The 17,525-nt window shown below is 35.9% G+C and overlaps 1 protein-coding gene across 1 annotated transcript in view; it reads left to right on the plus strand.

Moving 5' to 3' along the window:
• LOC144445442 (glutamate-rich protein 3-like) overlaps positions 1–15,524 on the plus strand; it is a 43,978-nt gene extending 28,454 nt beyond the window's left edge. The window contains exons 6-8 of the mRNA XM_078134987.1: positions 2,198–2,402; positions 11,719–11,905; positions 12,754–15,524. Coding sequence (XP_077991113.1) covers positions 2,198–2,402; positions 11,719–11,905; positions 12,754–12,982 — 621 coding nt within the window. The 3' untranslated portion in view covers positions 12,983–15,524. The remainder of the gene's footprint in view (positions 1–2,197; positions 2,403–11,718; positions 11,906–12,753) is intronic.
• Positions 15,525–17,525: the final 2,001 nt, after the last annotated feature.

The following is a 17,525-nucleotide window of genomic DNA, read 5'->3' on the forward strand; positions in this document are numbered from 1 at the left end:
CAACCACAGTATTATCATGTTATACTACCACAGTAATATCATGTTATACAACCACAGTATTATCATGTTATACTACCACAGTAATATCATGTTATACAACCACAGTATTATCATGTTATACTACCACAGTAATATCATGTTGTACTACCACAGTAATATCATGTTATACTACCACAGTAATATCATGTTATACTACCACAGTAATATCATGTTATACTACCACAGTAATATCATATGTTATACTACCACAGTAATATCATATGTTATACTATCACACTAATATCATGTTATACTACCACAGTAATATCATATGTTATACTACCACAGTAATATCATATGTTATACTACCACAGTAATATCATATGTTATACTACCACAGTAATATCATGTTATACTACCACAGTAATATCATGTTATACTATCACAGTAATATCATGTTATACTACCACAGTAATATCATATGTTATACTACCACAGTAATATCATGTTATACTATCACAGTAATATCATGTTATACTACCACAGTAATATCATATGTTATACTACCACAGTAATATCATATGTTATACTACCACAGTAATATCATATGTTATACTACCACAGTAATATCATGTTATACTACCACAGTAATATCATATGTTATACTACCACAGTAATATCATGTTATACTATCACAGTAATATCATGTTATACTACCACAGTAATATCATATGTTATACTACCACAGTAATATCATGTTATACTACCACAGTAATATCATGTGTTATACTATCACACTAATATTTTGTTATACTACCACAGTAATATCATGTTATACTACCACAGTAATATCATATGTTATACTACCACAGTAATATCATATGTTATACTACCACAGTAATATCATGTTATACTACCACAGTAATATCATGTGTTATACTACCACAGTAATATCATGTTATGTGGAGTCATGATGGGTGAATGGTTAGCGTGACTGGCTTGGAATCTACAGGTTGCAGGTTCGTGCCCTGTCGCTGCTTGCTGTTTGTTTCTGAGTGGCTAAAGTCCTTGGGCAAGATTTGAACCACGACTGTGCTTCAGTCAACCCAGCTGTATAATTGGGGACCTGGTAGGATGTAGGTTGCAATGTGAAGGCTTTAATCCTATGCGCTTAAATGGCTGCAATGGATTGTATGCTCCCCGGGGAGTTGAGGAAGACTAAAGGGCCGTTGTGCCGTTCTGATCCGAGCCAGGGGTAATAATTGTAAAGCGCTTTGAGCACGGTGTGGGAAAGCGCTATATAAGAAACCAACATTATTAACATTATTATGTTATACCGCCACAGTAATATCATATGTTATACTACCACAGTAATATCATATGTTATACTACCACAGTAATATCATATGTGGTATAACATATGATATTACTGTGGTAGTATAACATATAATATTACTGTGGTAGTATAACATGATATTACTGTGGTAGTATAACATATAATATTACTGTGGTAGTATAACATAATATTACTGTGGTAGTATAACATGATATTACTGTGGTAGTATAACATATGATATTACTGTGGTAGTATAACATGATATTACTGTGGTAGTATAACATGATATTACTGTGGTAGTATAACATATGATATTACTGTGGTAGTATAACACATGATGTTACTGTGGTAGTATAACACATGATGTTACTGTGGTAGTATAACATGATATTACTGTGGTAGTATAACACATGATGTTACTGTGGTAGTATAACACATGATGTTACTGTGGTAGTATAACACATGATGTTACTGTGGTAGTATAACACATGATGTTACTGTGGTAGTATAACATATGATGTTACTGTGGTTGTATAACATGATATTACTGTAGTGCCCTCTAGAGGCATCTAGGACTATAGATTTCTCTCAAATTCTTGGTTTCTGACATTAACGTGGCTACATTCTATAGAGCACCCCCACATGGGTGGTCTCATTACCCAGAATGCACTGATGTGGCCATGATAACATGCCTGTATGCCCTTTTGTTCCCATGTAATAATGATAAAACTAATTGACAACTGTAATACTTTGGACTACAGTGTTATTATAAATGATATACTTGTGATATGGTGAAAATCACTACTGTATAAAAGACCTAGTTAAAACCTAGTAGTGAAATGTGCACTGACTACATGTATATACTTTGTGTTAATTCTATAGGGATCATTGTTGCTACATAAAAAAGAACCAGCCTATCCACACCCCACACAATTACAGTCAATGTGTGATATTACTTTGAAGTACGAAGGCAGAGGTCTTAATCTTAGTTATGAAAGACAAGACGATGGAGATGAGATAATGATATTTCAACAACATTGCGGTGGAGAGAATCTGTGTGTCTTTAAAGGTTTGGTTAATGAAGGAGGTAAGTAATTTTTAATAATTAAGTTACTATCATGGGGCTGGAGATGTAGTTTTATTTGCACAACTGAACTGATAAGGTTCAGTAGTGCCATAGCAGTGTTCTCCACAGATGAAAAAATTAAGGGGTGGCTAATTTGTATAAATATTATAATAATAATTTGCATATATTTACATAAATGTGCAAGCAGTATATTACACACTACCTACTCAAATGATCGAGTACGTTTTACTTTACTTGTAGAATTGTAATAGCAGGGTCTGGGCTACTGTCTTGGGCTACTTCTAGTTTAGTAGTAAAATAGTTATAAATATTTCTACAAATACAGACTGTTTTCAAAATTCTTCCTACTGAGATCATGGCACAGACAATTCAATATTTCTATTTCTAACTCCAGCCCAGAACTTCAACGCCTTGGTGTGAAATCAAAGCAAAATCCTTAATTTAAGTTTGTTTCAACTTCGTATGTATTTACATGCAGGCATTACGTCTGTCCTAAATCTTGTGAAACGTGAGACTTACTGTGAACTTGCAATAGCTAGTGACGTCAATAGCCGCTATGTTGGAAAAGACATGTTTTTCAGTTGCTCAAGATTTCACGATGTATCATGTAAAACTACAAACTAAAAGTGTTTTTAGAATAAAATTGAACACAAAGCTGATGATCGGAAATAACATTGCCATTTTATCTAAAGGGATATTGGTGTATTACACTCTTTTGACGGTTCTTGGGGTACAAATGGACGTGTATTTTACGATGTCAATCATGTCAATGGCATTGAATATGTTTATCATGCTTGCCTTTACGCAATCCTGTCGACTCGTAGGTGTGAAATATGTTTATTATTTTGAGTCACACCTTGTGTAAGGTGACAGACAATAGTGTATTAGCACACGTAAGCATCTCCTAGTAAAACAATGAGTAGTGGGCTATCTCCGAACAAACGCAGGCTGAACAAATCAAAGTTCTGAGCAGCTAATATGCAAATTTAATGGGGTGTCAGCAAAACTTAATAGGGTGGGCCGCTCCTTTAAAAGGGCCCATGGAGAACACTGCATAGGCATGGTGCAGTGTCTGTCCGCCTGTCTGTCTGTCTGTCTGTTTATGCGTGTGTGTGTGTGTGTGTGTGTGTGTGTGTGTGTGTGTGTGTGTGTGTGTGTGTGTGTGTGTGTGTGTGTGGATGACTTAAACTCAAAAAACCAGACCGATTGCCTTGGTATTTGGTGGGGACATTACTTTTGGTGTCTAGTTGGGAAATTGTTCAAAGCAAAGTGATTGCATCACAGGTGTGTGATTTGGGTCAAAAAATGCCATTTTTTGTCAAAAAACAAACTCAAAAACTACTGGGCAGATTGGTCTGAATTTTGTTGGGAACATTCTTGGGGGAGTTACATTAAGATTTGTTCATGATATCATGATTCCATCAGTAATATGCAAATTAGCAATAAAAGATGTGTTTTTTGGTCTAAAATCTTTAGTTCCAGAACAACTGCGCAGATTGGGCTGAGATTTGGTGGGAACAATCTAAGGGGTTAAGATATATACTGAATATACAGGTGTGCACCTTGCTTGCTGCCCCTAAGTCATTTCCCAAGATTTCCAGTTTTTTTTACTACAATAATAATATTATATATAGTTTTATTTCGAGAGCAAGCTCATAAACAAAATAAATTGCACGAACAACAAAAAAACAGACACAAAAAGACTAATATACAGTACACATTTAAAAACATTCAATAAAGAATCTTCTCCAAAATTTACTATTAAAAATGACAAATTCTGACAACGATGCAGCAATTAAAATGTTATTACTCTCTTTAAGTCTAAAATAAAATTTAGATTTCAGAATACGCTGCTTACTTTCAAAAGTCATAATGAAACTACGAACAAACATGTTAGAAATACTAACACACCTCTTTATACCAAGTAAAATTCTAAAAGCATTATTGTACGCAACTCGTACATCATTAAAACACTTACTGGTATAAACACTCAAAATATGCGAACAATACATTGACGAACAATAAGCTTGAAATAAAATACATTTAACAGAATATGAACGTTTCCAAAAATTACAAATAAGAGAGTTAGCCTTGGCATAAAATGATCTCATTTGACGTCTGATATCGTCATTGTCATTACTGTCAGAATTAAAAATAACACCTAAATACGAATGCTTGTTTACAAATGGGAGCACTGTATTGTTAAGCTTCACCTGAGGAATGTTTGAAATATTACATCTTGGTGGCATGATAGACAGGCATTTAGTCTTCTTGGGATTGAAAATAATATCATGCTTCATAGCATATTTACAACACGTTTTTACAAGACTGTTGAGACATTTAACTGACGGACATATCAAAACAATATCATCAGCATACACGAGATGGTTAATACATTTACCTTCAAGGTGACAGCCAATCTTAGTCCCAGTTAGCAAGCTACTTAAACTATCAATATACACTGTAAAAAGACGAGGCAATAGAATGCCACCTTGTCTAACACCATTACTTATAGGAAATTGCTCAGACAAGACGGATCCCCATCTGATACAAAATTGTTGATGCCGATACCAATAAACTAAAATTCTGACGATGAAAATAGGTACATTTCTGTCAAGCAATTTACGAAAAAGTGTCCAGTGGTTCACTCGATCAAAAGCCTTAGTGGCATCTAAAAAACACAGAAACACAACGTTCGTTACTGTTGTTGGCCACAGATGACAAAAGACTGGCAAAATGATCACGCCACATATCTGCAATGTTATGGTGACCATTACAGCCGCCTACAGATGACGATAAGGGAGAAGACTTTTTGTTTCTACTGACAGTCTTCCAAAACTGTTTGCTGTTACCATTAGAGAGGTTTCTAGTCAGAGCATCAGCTTTCATTTTATTCTCATTGACTCTACATGCCTTTAAAGCATATTTAAACTTAGCACGTGTTTTTCTCATAATTTCAAAAATGGGACCTTGGCGAGGACTACCATTATCCCTCCATAAAATAAATGCATCACGAGCAATGGAATGAAACTCTTTAACATGATCATTCCATCCTGGAATTTGCTTTTTAGGGTTCTCAGAGTTGTTAGACCTCTTTACAGAAATACTATCAGACGCTGCAGACGACAAAGCATTAATAATATCATCATAAAGTTTATCAATAGACATCAAATGTGAGGGATCCTGACACGTTGTGTCACGACAAGTAAATGCCCCTCCATTCAAACTTAAATCTTTGAAGTACTGTTCTGTATAATTATAATAATTCTGTAAAGAGATATTATCCACACATGACCAGTTAATCTTGTTAAGAGATGTGCTACTATGATGTGGAGACTGAAAGTCATACTTCTGAAGGGAATCCAGGTTACAAGCTACACTTAATGGAAAGTGATCAGAACCAATAAATGTATGTGAAATATAAATGTCATTAATACAACTATGTGCAGCCGGAGTAGAAACACAGTGGTCAAGCCATGACGTCGAGTGATGAGCTTCACTCAAGTAAGTAAAGTTCTGTAGGTTGTCCGTACCAAGACGAGAGACGTCAGAACAGATGAAATTATTGTCATTACAGAAAGTAAACATTTCTTGTCCGAAGTCGGAGTTGATATCAGCATTCCAATCACCTATGACCATGACACTGTTTGTATCGGTTTCATCTATGAAATGACGAATTTTCTGCAGATACTCTTGAAATTCATGGTAATTTTCTCTATTCTGAGTAGGCATATATACATTTAAAACATACAATTTACCATCGGAATGACTTATCTCAAAGCCTATAAGACGACTGTCATTACATCGTTTGATATTCACGGAAGAGAGGGACTTCCTCCAAAGTACGGCTACACCTCCAAATGGTCTGCCAATACGAATACCGGAAGCATCGCCCATAGCCGTTTCACCAACAGCATAGAAATCGTTACTAATGTGTGACAACAAACTAAGCTCTGACTCTGAGAGCCAGTGCTCTTGCAAAAGACATACGTCACTGGTTTGACACATTTCCCTTACAGTATCCATAGACGATTTAATACCACTACAATTTGACTTGCGCCAAAAGTAAACTTCACCATAAGAGGAATCGTGCAGTACCAAGGACTACACTGGACTACTTCAATGCCACCCTGGGCTAGACATCTACTGGTAAACTCAAGTTTATTATTTCTGTGAACAACATCTTATACTGAGTTAACTACCTGATTATTCATCCATCGAAGTATCTGTTTCTGTCACATCTGAATAACAATTGAATGCTGCTTTCTCTTGGTCCTTGCATTCAATGGCAATTTGAATATATTGCTACACCTGGAACATTACTGATCTACAGATGACAACACTCCATATGCTGTATTATGTGGTGGTGTTCTCATTTGCCCATCTGTATATATTAATATATCATCAACATGAGAAATGAAATTGACACATTTCCATGACAAGATATCCACTCAATTGCCATGCACTTCTACAGTGTGAAGGACAATAAGATCACTGGGCCTCCAATCAAAATGTCCTACCCATAGAGAAACAAGAGCTGGCACAAATAAACGGAAGACAGTTGGCAAGCAACATATCAACCGTTCAACGTCAACAATAAGGACATGACCATAGCTTTACTGAATGCACACTCTATAAATATTAAAATAGTCCACAGAAGAGACTGAAATGTCAACATTTGTTACAGAGGAGATGACGCTAAGTGTACTACTAACACAGGGATCACCCTGGCTCCAGAGCTGCATGAGCCAATGTCCCATTTGGAGAAAATGAGTGAGACAATTTGAAAACTGTGTGGGACGGAAGTAAAAATATGGCAACTGTATGTGCGTCATGTGTATATTATACTGGTATACACTGTAACACACACACACACACACATATATATATAATTGTGATCATAAGCCTATGGATTTCATATCAACTTTCATACTAGAATTTGCTACTGTACAAATAAACACAGTACATACACATCAACATATTAACTTCATGAAACATTTATTTCATAGGAAAATACCACGTCAACGGTCTATAACTCCTATACTTGTCTTGCATTGTACATCATTGTCCTTAACTGTAGATTTCTGCGAAGGTAGCAGATCATTTCTCCCTTGTCCTTATCGTGACGCAAAAACGACCCATACATAGCCAGCCAATTATTTTGAAATTTCCGGTTTGTCTTGCGACCTACACCAGGACATACCCATTCTTCGTCCTCACTAGCGAATGTAGTCGAATCCAGATTAGTTCCCAGCGAAGGAGTAACTTTTGTACAATAGTCCAAGATAGAGCATTTGCGTTTCTTGGTCCCACTCGTACCAATCTGATATTTGATAGGCTGGTTTTCCTGTATTTACCTTTATTCCATCGTTATTGCGTCTTTTTCGTGAGTTTTTTTCCCCCGGGCGAATGCCAGTTTTTTTTCCCCCGGGGAAAAAAACTCACGAAAAAGACGCAATAACGATGGAATAAAGGTAAATACAGGAAAACCAGCCTATCTAATATCAGATTTTAATCAGATTGCACTCGTACTGGCACCCGACGTCTTTGAAAGCTCCATTACGTACACATGTACGTGTGACTAATCAGTAATGAACATTTACTGTATCAACTCCGTTGATTTGTCGATGAGCGCCTGCCTTCATGTCGGCAACCAATCATAGACACTGTTTGAAAGGGGCATGATGCAGATAAACCTTGCCGCCTGAGGGCAGCAAAAGACATGCGTAGTATGCGCCTTGTACGTTTGTAGTAAACAAAAGCTTAGATATGATGTCGCGTATCTATCACAGTGACGCGCTATTAGTATCGACGGTGCGATTTTGTGTCCCAATTGAGTTTTCTGGACGCGATATTTTTGTTTTTACAGCGCAAATAGCGCGTGATCGCGGCCCAGAGTGATCCCTGCTAACACCTCCAGGATACTGTATCAAATCTTTTCCTCGCCCCTCTAACAGTGGTGGACTTGCCATTATTTATTATGAAATATATGCTCCTCGAATCTCCTTCAAGGACAATTTCTCCTTTAAACATATATCGTATGAACTCGCCCAGATCTCGATAACCCTACCTCAACAAACCATCCATTTCTTTTGCATTTATCGTCCACCACCAGGCTGGAAAATAAACTCACAGACTCGCTGTTTCTCAACGAGTTTTCCTGATCTACTTGAGCATACATGTAGTAATGCACTCTCTGGTTCTTCCATGCAAAGAAAGTTGTTACAAAACTTGTTCATTCAGCGAAAACCAAGTACTTTTGTAAAAAAGTTAGCAAGTGCCATACAACAAAGCAATTGTTCAGCATTAGAACTGCCATAGAACTGCCACAACATTTTCTGGATTTCTTTGATGAAAAGGTTAAATCCATTAGAGCCAATCTTGATTGTCAAAACGTCTCCAGCCCATTGTGCACTGAACATTGCTTTCAGGGCATGCCTCTCAGTAATTTTAAACCTGTTGATGATGAGATTGTAAAGAATACTATTCTAAGTTTTATTAATAGAATGTTTAGACACCTTGTTACTATAATATCACACAATAGAATGTTTAGACACCTTGTTACCATAATATCACACACTAGAATGTTTAGACACCTTGTTACCATATATCACACAATAGAATGTTTAGACACCTTGTTACTATATATCACACAATAGAATGTTTAGACACCTTGTTACTATATATCACACAATAGAATGTTTAGACACCTTGTTACCATAATATCACACAATAGAATGTTTAGACACCTTGTTACTATAATATCACACAATAGAATGTTTAGACACCTTGTTACTATATATCACACAATAGAATGTTTAGACACCTTGTTACCATATATCACACAATAGAATGTTTAGATACCTTGTTACTATATATCACACAATAGTATGTTTAGACACCTTGTTACTATATATCACACAATAGAATGTTTAGACACCTTGTTACCATAATATCACACAATAGAATGTTTAGATACCTTGTTACCATAATATCACACAATAGAATGTTTAGATACCTTGTTACTATAATATCACACAATAGAATGTTTAGACACCTTGTTACTATATATCACACAATAGAATGTTTAGATACCTTGTTACCATAATATCACACAATAGAATGTTTAGATACCTTGTTACCATATATCACACAATAGAATGTTTAGATACCTTGTTACTATAATATCACACAATAGAATGTTCAGACACCTTGTTACCATATATCACACAATAGAATGTTTAGACACCTTGTTACCATATATCACACAAGTTATCAATCATTTCCTTTCATCTGGTACATTCCCTCTAACTTCAAAACTGTTCTCATTAAACCAGTCCTGAAAAAACCATCACTTGAGGGAAGACGTCCATTTCAAGTTCACGGTTCCGCCCCGTGGGTGGTTTTGTTGCTTTGTTACTGTGAATATTCATAAGACGCTTATTACCGTATAGCATGGCGTAATATATTCAGAGTGAATGAGCCTGAATAATCATCAGATCGTGATAGATATGTCCGGGTCCGCGGGATCTGAGGTGGGTCTCTGTCCGTCCTATAGTACAATATAAATGTGACAACTTTATTTCCTTGAGATACATATTGATACATTGACAATTTTCAAGGACACAAAGGCCAAGCTCATGTGTCAGCGACCCTTATCAGTGCAGAATTAGATCGTACTATCATATTCCGTGCAGTTGGCAAACTATGACGTGAAAATCGATTTTGTGACGATTGTAAAGTTTTAAAAGTATTGGTAGGTATAGGTTGTAAACGACTTATTAATTGCCCAGTCTATGGTGAAAACAAACAGTCTTTAGTTGAGAAGTGTGACCGAAAACAAATTATTCTGGCGATAGAAACACAAATGATGTAAACGTGATGAGAGAAAAAACACACACAAAATCAATCGAAACGGACAACTTATTCATATAATCAAACTCTCCCTATCAATGTTAAGTAAAAAAATTGTTTTGGGTGGCATATAGTGCAAAAAGAATGTAGCATAAAAGTGAACACCGCGTGTTAAGTGATATAATGTATTACCAACGTATGCCGATAGCAACATAGGTGTGAACAGACCCACCTATTCATATAATTAAAACCCGCCATATCAAAGTAAAGTATGTGGTTGTAAACAACTTATTAATTGCCCAGTCTATGGTGAAAACAAACAGTCTTTAGTTGAGAAGTGTGACCGAAAGCAAATTATTCTGACAATAGAAACACAAACGATGTAAACGTGATGAGAGAAAAAACACAAACGATGTAAACGGGACGAGAGAAAATGCATAAAAAAATATCGAAACATTTGGGGTCTAAATTACAACTGTAAATGACTTATCAATTGCCCAGTCTATGGTTGTACGTGCCTCCCAGAAAAATATCGATCTTAAAATGAAACACAATTACATATAATAAACTTTATTTCACATATTTGTTTCATAATACAATCCAATAAGCCATTTTGTTTGCGAATTTTTCCTGTCCAAAGCCATAACTCAGACATGCTTGAACAGATCTCATTCAAAGTTGGTATTAGGACAGTGTTCTATGACATACATGTGCATATCCATTTTCGTCATGATACGGTCCAATATGGCTGCCTGGCAGCCATTTTGTTTGCGAATTTTCCATGTCCAAAGCAGCCATAACTCAGACATGCTTGAACAGATCTCATTCAAAGTTGGTATTAGCACAGTGTTCTATAACATACATGTGCATATCCATTTTCGTTGTGATATAATCCGATATGGCTGCCTGGCAGCGATTTTGTTGGCGCAGTTTTCATGTCCAAAGCCGTAACTCAGACATGCTTGAACAGGTGTCCCCCACCCGACCCATCCTTTATTGTTGAATGGTTTATTCCATCACGTCATCTTGAAGAGTAGGCATGTCCCATGTCCAACGAGGAGACACAACATGAGTAGGCATGTCCCATGTCCAATGAGCAGACACAACATATCTAAGTCTGTTTTAATTTAGGTTCACAAGTGTTGTTGCGTGATCAGAGTGCAGTGATATCAAGGAAATGACAACATAAACTGTTCCTTAAAACCCAATCATAGCGGGGGCTATGTCATTCTTAATGACTTGTTTATAATAGTGGTTAATGCTGTTGCATGATTGATTAAACCTGTCATATTTCCATATGTCCTCTCCGAAATCTGTCAATCTAAAAGCTCATATGCAAATATGCCTTGCAACAAGACACGCCCACAGCAACAGCCAAATACAGTTGTACTACAGTGCCATTGACACTATTTTTACTATTACTATTATTAATCCTTACTTGATCACTTCTGTTGATTGATAGATCAATTGGTATTTACATCTCGTCGTCATCGTGGCTATCCATTCAGTGCCACTGTATACATCAATGGTATACAAGATATACGTGTTAGTGCTTGCTGTGAATATAAATATAGACCTGGTAAAAGACTTGGTGGCAGTAAAGGACATTTCTCATATATGTCTGTAGAGGGCGGTTATCAATGCTACAAGTAAGTAAATCGTACAATAATTGACATAGTAGTATTATAGTACACCACTTTTGGAAATATACAATAAGTTTTGCATTATTCTGTGAATAAAATGAAATAAAAGTAATGTATACACAGTAAATGTTTTTTTTAAAAGAAAGACTCTATTGCAATTTCATGCACTTATGGCTTTGATATGCCATGAAAATAATGACCATGCATGAGCAAGGTTATTATTTCCTGCAAATGAGCAAATATTAGTTTTGCAAGTGAATCCAATATGGCCGAATGGCAGCCATATTTGTTGTTTCTGTGTTTTCCCTCATATCTCTGGTATGCAAGAACTGATTTCAACCAAACCTGGCACAAAGGAAATATGCTATGTGAGACATACATGCACATAACTTGTTTTTGTGACTGAATAAAATATGGCCGAATGATGGCCATATTGTTGTTAATTTCAGAATATTAATATGCGTCGTGATTTTTTTATGTGTAATATGTAGTGACTCTATTCAAGTGCTTACACCCATAATATCAAATACTAAGACCTTGACCTTTGACCTAGCCAAATTTTGGTTTTCTTCATAGCTTTTTTCTTGCCATAAGAAAGGAGATGGGGGGGGGGGGGATTCTATCTGTGTCATTGTTTTCTCTAAAATGGCTTACTCAATTCAAACGAAATTCGGCACACATGTTCTGTAGGTTAATGGCAACAATTGATTAGGTTTTGGTAAACATTCCATGAATATTAATGAGTAATTAACGTAATTAATGGTTTTCAGTAATTCAAGAATGCACGCTTCAAATTCATTATAACTTGGTACATAATACGTCGTCTTATAAGATGCTTGGTTGTTTGATTCTAGGTGTCAAGTTGCAGCTGAGGAGAAAGGAAAAAAGGATAAAAAGAAAAAGAAGAAGAAAAGCAATGATGAAGATAATGGAAAGAAGGAGACAACATCGGAGGAAGAGAAGAAATCAACATCAGCTGGTGAGTTGGGTTCTGCAAGTTCCAGCAGCAGCAGCAGTGAATCATCAGCATCTGAAAGTGAGGATGAGAATCAGGCTGCATACAGCAGTGATTTTGAAGATTAGTGTCTGAGATATAGCCACAAAAGGACATAGGTGTCACAAATCATTGGCTTTCTAAACGTGCAATGTAATTGTTGCAGTCACACAGTTCAAAGCATTAGCCTTGTAAGCATTTGGTTGGCTCAAGTTCAAAGTTGATATCATGCACAAAGTGAGATATACATGTATTGTCTGTAGAGGAAACATAAGATAATTTTAAAATGTGTACTGCTAGCAACGCAACACCTATGTAGTAAAGTACCCCCCAAGATGTGTACCACTAGTAACAAAATACCTCCATAGTTAAGTACCCCAAGATATGTACTACTAGTAACAAAACACCTACGTACTAAAGTACCCCAAGATATGTACTACTAGTAACAAAACACCTATGTAGTAAAGTACCCCCCAAGATGTGTACCACTAGTAACAAAACACCTCCATAGTTAAGTACCCCAACATATGTACTACTAGTAACAAAACACCTACGTACTAAATTACCCCAAGATATGTACCACTAGTAACAAAACACCTCCGTAGTAAGGTACCCCAAGATATGTACTACTAGTAACAAAACACCTACGTACTAAAGTACCCCAAGATATGTACCACTAGTAACAAAACACCTACGTACTAAAGTACCCCAAGATATGTACCACTAGTAACAAAACACCTCCGTAGTAAAGTACCCCAACATATGTACTACTAGTAACAGAACACCTCCGTAGTAAAGTACCCCAAGATATGTACTACTAGTAACAAAACACCTCAATAGTTAAGTACCCCAAGATATGTACCACTAGCAAGGAAACACCTCCGTAGTAAAGTACCCCAACACATTAATTAGGACTTTTGTAGTGAATCCCCAAACACTTCACTGACTATGGCTATAGATTTTGATGATGTTTTCAATGAGTATCTCCAACACTTGACTGACTATGGCTGTATATATGATGTTTTCAACACTTGACTGACCATGTCTGTACTTAAGTATACACTTCATTTTAAATTTACACTTAAACTTGTTTATATTTGATATATGCTGCAAGACAAACACAAAATAGGATTTAAACCTTACTAAATATAATCATGCATATTTTATCCAAAAAATAGTTTATTGTAATTGTTGTACTTGTGATTGGAGATTGTATTACAGCCACTTTTCTTGACTTTAAAACACAATAGTTACTGTTACAGTACCAATGTCACCTTGTTTGTTGTTTTATCCATGTTAATGTTTGTATATGGCTAAGAACCAAAGCTTTATTATGGTATTCTATTGACTTAGCTGACTCCTTGCAACTTTTCTTAGTTAAATTTCCATTCCACCTACATTTGTAGTTGCAAGCATTGTCATGTCCAACCAAAATTGTACGAGCAATGGTTACATAATATATGTTGAGAGTGGAATTGTGTGTTCTGATCACCAGACTATATATTATGTACACATAGCAATGGTTACATAATATATGTTGAGAGTGGAATTGTGTGTTCTGATCACAGACTATATATTATGTACACATAGCAATGGTTACATAATATATGTTGAGAGTGGAATTGTGTGTTCTGATCACAGACTATATATTATGTACACATAGCAATGGTTACATAATTATATGAGTGTGTTCTATATTTGATGAATTCAAGATTATGTCTGGTAGAGATTTAATAATAGTCCACAACAAAGCTTTGGTTCTAAGATAATGTTTGTATAAAGTAATATTTGTTATTAATTGTTGAAAAGAGTAATATGCATGCTGTTTGAACATCGTGTGCTGTGTTATCATCATTGTCTGTCCAAACTCACTATACTGATAAAAAAAAAACAACCATCACTCCATTCTCCTAACATTCTGCAACAAAACAATCTCTTTACATCATTTCTGTTCATCATACTAGCTGTCATCTCTTCTTGGTGTTTGTAACCTGGTTGTAGAAAAAACAACAACATAAATTTAATGTCATTGTAGTCCTAAAAGACACTAAAGTACTGCATTGTTATAGATAACACAACACATGATAACATAGAGCATGTTGGTTGCTCTTTTCCCCTAGTCAAGAATTTATACTATGTACTCAGTTTTTTGTGTTTACTTCATCAAGACAAATCATTGAAAATAGAAAAGATGTTGTGAATCATATATTTTATACAACTCCTGATTTTCCAACACATTAGTATAGTTTTTGATTATTAACATTAAATGAACTCTATATCTACAGATATCCATAGTATATTTTCAAACCTTTTGTATAATTGTTATATAAACTGCATGCAGTTTATTCAAGAAAATGAAAACTTGAGAAATTTCCTTGTGTTTTTTTTGACAAGGATAGTACAATAAAATGCTCATTAAGTTTATCATGTTGTGAGTCCTCATCTGTTTCATATAGCAACGCAGTGCTTTAATTAATTTGCTATAAGATAAATTTAGTTTTGCTTTAATTTATTTCTGCATAGATTTATTGTAAGATTTGAGTAGGTCATTTTGTCAAGTCAGAGTATTACTTGGTCATTGGCCCAGTTATGATTTAGCAGGTCATTGGTGCACAAGGGGAGCTTCACAGGCTGGGTCATTGGTCCATTTAGCAGGTCATTGGTTCTATCATGAATCATTAGTTTGTATTAAAGCTTGAGATAATTATGGGTCCAATCAGTTGGTCATTGGCCAATGAATCTAATCAGTGGGTCATTGTTCAATGAATATAATAGGTGGGTCATTGTTCAATGAATCTAATCGGTGAGTCATTGGCCAATGAATCTAATCAGTGAGTCATTGTTCAATGAATCTAATCGGTGGGTCATTGTTCAATGAATCTAATCGGTGAGTCATTGGCCAATGAATCTAATCAGTGAGTCATTGTTCAATGAATCTAATCGGTGGGTCATTGTTCAATGAATCTAATCGGTGGGTCATTGGCCAATGAATCTAATCAGTGAGTCATTGTTCAATGAATCTAATCGGTGGGTCATTGTTCAATGAATCTAATCGGTGGGTCATTGTTCAATGAATCTAATCGGTGAGTCATTGTTCAATGAATCTAATCGGTGGGTCATTGTTCAATGAATGTAATAGGTGGGTCATTGTTCAATGAATCTAATCGGTGGGTCATTGTTCAATGAATCTAATCGGTGGGTCATTGTTCAATGAATCTAATCGGTGGGTCATTGTTCAATGAATCTAATCAGTGTGTCATTGTTCAATGAATCTAATCAGTGGGTCATTGGTCAGTGGATCTAATCACTAAATCAGTGAGTCCTTTGTTCAATAAATCAAGTTGATGGGTCATTGGTCAATGAATCTAATGAGTGAGTCATTGGTCAATGAATCTAATGAGTGGTTCATTTGTTCAATGAATTCAATCATTTGGTCATTTGTTCAATGGGTCTAATGAGTGACTCATTGTCCAATGAATCTAATATGTGGGTCATTGTTCAATGAATCTGATCAGTGGGTCAGTGTTCAACAAGTCCAATTGGTGGGTCATTTTTCAATAAGCCCAACAAGTGGGTCATTATTCAATGATAGTCCATGGTAGAAATTTAATGTCAAATTTCCTATCATGGTTCATCAGAATCAAAAGCAATTGACTGATCTGTTTAATTGTGTAATGACCCAATAGTTATACATCAATTGTCTACACTTATACTGTCCAGTTATCCCCTAATACCTCTATATTCAAGCTATAATGTGGTGTGCTTGTGTCTGCCTTGGTGGTGAATTTGTATGTTGAGCAACAGTTATATGTCACCGAGTATGTGCAAGTATGCATGCAGGGATGTGTGTGTGTATGTATCACTATATGTGTGTGCGTACATGATGTTTGTGCTGTGCAGAAGATTAAACACATCAACAGAGCTAGAGGTCAAACAAGGTCATTTCACGTAAAAAAACAAGGGGTCAAACAAGGCCATTACACATCAATCAATCCATCAATCAAGAGAATTTGTATAGTGCCAAAATCCAATACGATGCAATGTTCTATGGTACTGAACAGGAACAATAGTAGATCAATCTAAAAAGTTAGAAAGCTCTTGCAAACAGATATGTCTTGATGTCCTTCTTGAATTTATCAACAGTGGGTGATGAACGAAGTTCAAGTGGTATACTGTTCCATACGACTGGCGCTGCTCGCGAGAACGCATGCTCACTGCATCACTTTGTATTACAGCGAGGTACATGAAGTAGACTTTTGTTATTTGAGCGAAGTGAACGAGTTGTTGGTTTACTGATAATCAAGTCAGCGATGTAACCAGAGTAGTGTTATTGAGTGCCTTGTAGGTGATCAGTACTATTTTGTATTGGGTCCTATAATGGACAGGTAGTCAGTGAAGAGCAGAAAGAACCGGTGTGATGTGATCTATTTTCTTTGTACATGACACAATCCTAGCTGCTTTATTTTGGTGGATGTTGAATAGGGTCAATGTCTTTAGCTGGCAGCCCATACAGAAGGGCATTGCATGAGTCAAGTTTCAATGATACAAGTGCATGAACAAGTTTCTGACAAACTTCCTTCGTAATATACTTGCGTATGCAACCTATTGTTCAGAGGTAAAAAAGAACTGATC

This window comes from Glandiceps talaboti, chromosome 14 (genome assembly GCF_964340395.1).
Source record: "Glandiceps talaboti chromosome 14, keGlaTala1.1, whole genome shotgun sequence".
In the NCBI taxonomy this organism is placed as follows: Eukaryota; Metazoa; Hemichordata; class Enteropneusta; family Spengelidae; genus Glandiceps; species Glandiceps talaboti.